We start from the raw sequence: 4,130 nt of genomic DNA, 5'->3' as shown, positions 1-4,130 counted from the left end.
ACACATACACACACACACACACACACACACACACACACATATACAATCATAGAGTACACACACACATACACACACACACACACATACGATCATACATACGTACACATAAACACATGCATGCTTAGAACCATTCATACCCATAGTATATATACAGTACATACATACATTTACAAAACATTCATAAACGTACATATACCTACACTGATACGCTTGTGGAGGTTAAAAGAGGAGTTTTAAGAAGCGGAGAGCCCAGTGTTTTCAAGAGGCACAGAAACCCCATCATGTTACTGTTATCCTTTTTAGATATTGGTAAGCAAATTGTGGCCAGGGATTGTGGTTGGAAGTTGCCTCTTGTTCTGGGTCTGTGTCGGTCATCATCACATCTGTGTCGTGGTCTAAAGACAGGTAATGCTTCTCTATCTTCAGGGCAGCTTGCACCTTGGTGCAGAGGATCATCTATGAGGTGAGACTATAAACTTTACCCTTTACATTATGACCTTGGTTCAGAGGATCATATACACAATCAGTACAGTGTACAGTGTTGCACTTCACCCTGTTTGTACTTTGTCTTTAGAAGACCCAGGACCAATCTTGCAGTTACTATAATGTCTGTGTGTATTTACATGTGTGTTAGTTGAACTTAATACTTTACTTTGGTGTAGAAGACAAATACATTATTAAAATGTGTGTATCTGCGCGTGTGTGTGTGTGTGTGTGTGTGTGTTTAGGTGGATGACCCCAGCCTGCCCAATGATGAGGGAATCATTGCCCTCCACAACTCTGTGTGTGCAGGCCACAATGAAATTGTCAAGTTCCTGCTTCAGTTTGGAGTCAACGTTAACGCGGCCGACAGTGATAGCTGGTGAGAATCTGACGCCCAGAATCAGCCCTGTTTGTGATGTGTTATCAACAACATTCAGAGTGTGTGTGGCATTGCTTCATTCATAACCACACACAAATCATGCCAATTCATACCAACAGCAAACACACAGAATCCACAAACTAATTCACACCAAACGCATGCAGTCAAGTATGTAGAATTACAGGCCAGAGTAGCTCCAAGTTGGAGGGGGCTTCATATCATTGTCAGGGCTTATTATTCAACATCACGTTACAGTAAACCAACGTATATCGCCTGTCATTTCGATGTCAATGAGAAGTGATGAACTCTTTTGATTTGTTGAAGACTTCCTGCTCCAAAACGGAGAAGTACTGATGGATATGGCCAGTTCTGCACTAACACTGATGCCAGAGAAATACTGATCTTTTTTCCGGCTTCATTATTATTGACATTATCTTTACGAAAATAAAAATCTATCCTGCTTTTCTCTCCATTTCTCTTCCTGCTGTCTTCCCCTTCCTCTCCCTCTCCCTCTCTCTCTCTCTCTCTCTCTCTCTCTCTCTCTCTCCCCGACCAGGACCCCTCTGCACTGTGCTGCCTCCTGTAATAATGTGCAGGTGTGTAAGTTCCTGGTTGAGTCCGGGGCGGCCGTGTTTTCCGTCACCCACAGCGACATGCAGACGGCTGCCGACAAGTGTGAGGAGATGGAGGAGGGATACGCCCAGTGCTCACAGTTCCTCTACGGTCAGTGTGTGTGTGTGTGTGTGTGTGTGTGTGTGTGTGTGTGTTTTTTACAGGTGTTCAGGAGAAGATGGGCATCATGAATAGAGGGATGGTGTGTGGCCTGAGTGTATTATTGTGGGTGTGTGTGTGTGTGTGTGTGTGTGTGTGTGTGTGTGTGTGTGTGTGTGTGTGTGTGTGTGTGTGGGTGTGTGTGTGTTTTACAGGTGTTCAGCAGAAGCTGGGCATCATGAACAGAGGGGTGGTGTATGGCCTGTGGGACTATGAGGTGGAGGCTGAGGACGAGCTGTCCTTCAGGGAGGGGGACTGCATGACCATCCTGCGCAGGGAGGACCAGGAGGAGACACAGTGGTGGTGGGCCCGCTGTGGGGACAAGGAGGGCTACATCCCCCGAAACCTGCTGGGGGTCAGTCAGTCTGTCTGTCTGTGTGATTGCTGTAGAGCATTGTTTCCCAAACTGGGGTACGCGTACCCCCAGAGGTACGCAAAGGGAAAAAATACACTCATGTATACATTGTAGTGTTCAGCGAAATATAAAAATAGCTACAGGTAGGTTAGTCAAAACATAGGCACAACTCCCTAGCTGCAACAACAGAACTCCACTCGCTGATGCCCTGTGTAGAGAAGCGGGAGCTCATTCCGGTTGCTGCACGGAAATTGATAAATGGTTAAAGTAGTTAATCCCCGGTCCAGACAGACACCAACCGCTACTACTAGTAGAAGGCCTACTATCGAGGATGCACCTGCCGGCGACAGCATGGGGTGTGGGGTGGTACATAGCTGGAGACTGTAAAAAGTTTGGGAAACACTGCTGTAGAGTATTCGTATCTATTCTTGTAGATATCAATGTGAAGATATTACTGTTTTACAGTATCACTGCTGATAATGGAGCTCATCTCTCTCTCTTTCTCTCTCACAGCTGTACCTTATGATCAAACCCAGACAGAGAAGCCTGGCTTAAGAATATTATGTGGCCTATCAAACTGATACTACACACAAACACACATGTATACATTTACACGCAAACAGTTCAGCAGAACACTAAGAGCCTCAGTACATTGAATCTTTGCTGAATGATGGAACAGTTGATGAAAGTGTGACATGAACAGGTGTGTCTGTGGACGGAGAACAGCCTGAACTACACGGTACTCACTGGACTTGAGCCATTCAGCAGACTGATCAAAAGAGTTTATTTTGCTGACATTCATTGAGAAGATAAAAAAAACTTGTCTTTTCCTTTGTAAAATTTGGAGAGAGTGGGAGAGAATTTGTGAAGCATAACAATGATGATCATAATAATGACTGCGTTTAAGATTGTAAAATGAACACTGTTTTCTTTGTTGTTTGTGTAAAACTTTATTTGTAAATGTACCCAAACACAGTCATACTGCTGGATAGTCTGTCACCTGCAGCATCTCTATGATCATCATGTTGTTCTTTTTTTCTCTATTTGAAAATGAATGTAATTTTTAAGGCCCTCATGTAGTTTGTGTCTGAAGACATTTGTGTAGTTTATTTTATTTCTGTGTAATTAATTTACATTGTTCCTCACTTTATCTAATAGAGAGCGAGTAGAGAGAATGTTGATTTTGCAAAGAGCTTATCAAAATGACTGCCAACATATCCTTTGCTGCATACAACGACAAAAAAACATACAATCAGTCTTTCATAATAAAACGGAAATGATGACAGCTTGTATGAGAGATGTATTTTCTCCAAGGTCATGTCTGAAGAGAAAACATGTCTGACATCACTCTGAACAGATGAAGATGATCTGTGAGAAGCCACAGAGCACAGGAGCAGCTTTCCATCTGAACGTGAAATAAACACATTTCATTCCAACACCTGCCTGAAGAGTCACTCTGGAGACAAACTCACATCTGCCCTCACTCATCTACCTGCATGCTACAGTGATGCATCGTGTGGAAATGTAACCTTACTCATTACACTACTGTAATGCATGTGATGGCCAAGTCAGTTATGCATCTGAGGTTGACACATGGAGAAAGAACAGATTAATACTCTCTGTTTTGGCTTTAGAGAAAAACAAAACATTAATCAACTCAAAAATGAAGACACATCCATCACCATTAACCCACTCCCATGTTATATTCTCTAAATATATTTATTTAGACATTTTATTTCAGGATTTTTTTTAGACATTTTATTTCTCTGAATGTGCAGAACAACAGATACACAGAGGACAGGAACCACACACACATTACACAATAACTATGCCTAACACACACAAACACACACTCAACACAATAACTCTCTCTCTATGACTCTCTCTCTCTCTCTCTCTCACAGACACACACACACACACAACACAATAACTATGCCCCTTTCTCTCACACACACAGACACATTACAAAAGAACTATGCTTAACACACACAGAGGCATTATACAACAACTATGCCTAACAAACACACACACACACTGTCAAAGGGTTAAGTGTTGAGGGTCTTTAGGCACAAAAAGGCAGCATGGAGACAAAAATTCAGTGGCTTGCAATTTATTCACCCACCACCAGGGGGTTAAGAGTAT

The 4,130-nt window shown here is 42.7% G+C and overlaps 1 protein-coding gene across 1 annotated transcript in view; it reads right to left on the bottom strand.

The window, feature by feature from the left end:
- Positions 1-4,033: 4,033 nt before the first annotated feature.
- The window catches only part of LOC122129002 (NLR family CARD domain-containing protein 3-like), a 30,367-nt gene continuing 30,270 nt past the window's right edge, over positions 4,034-4,130 (bottom strand). Inside the window, exon 4 of the mRNA XM_042704052.1 lies at positions 4,034-4,048. Coding sequence (XP_042559986.1) covers positions 4,034-4,048 — 15 coding nt within the window. The remainder of the gene's footprint in view (positions 4,049-4,130) is intronic.

Source organism: Clupea harengus, unplaced genomic scaffold (assembly GCF_900700415.2).
Source record: "Clupea harengus unplaced genomic scaffold, Ch_v2.0.2, whole genome shotgun sequence".
NCBI classification, from domain to species: Eukaryota; Metazoa; Chordata; class Actinopteri; order Clupeiformes; family Clupeidae; genus Clupea; species Clupea harengus.
The sequence above is the reverse complement of the archived record's forward strand: the minus strand, read 5'-3'. Positions and strand labels throughout refer to the sequence as shown.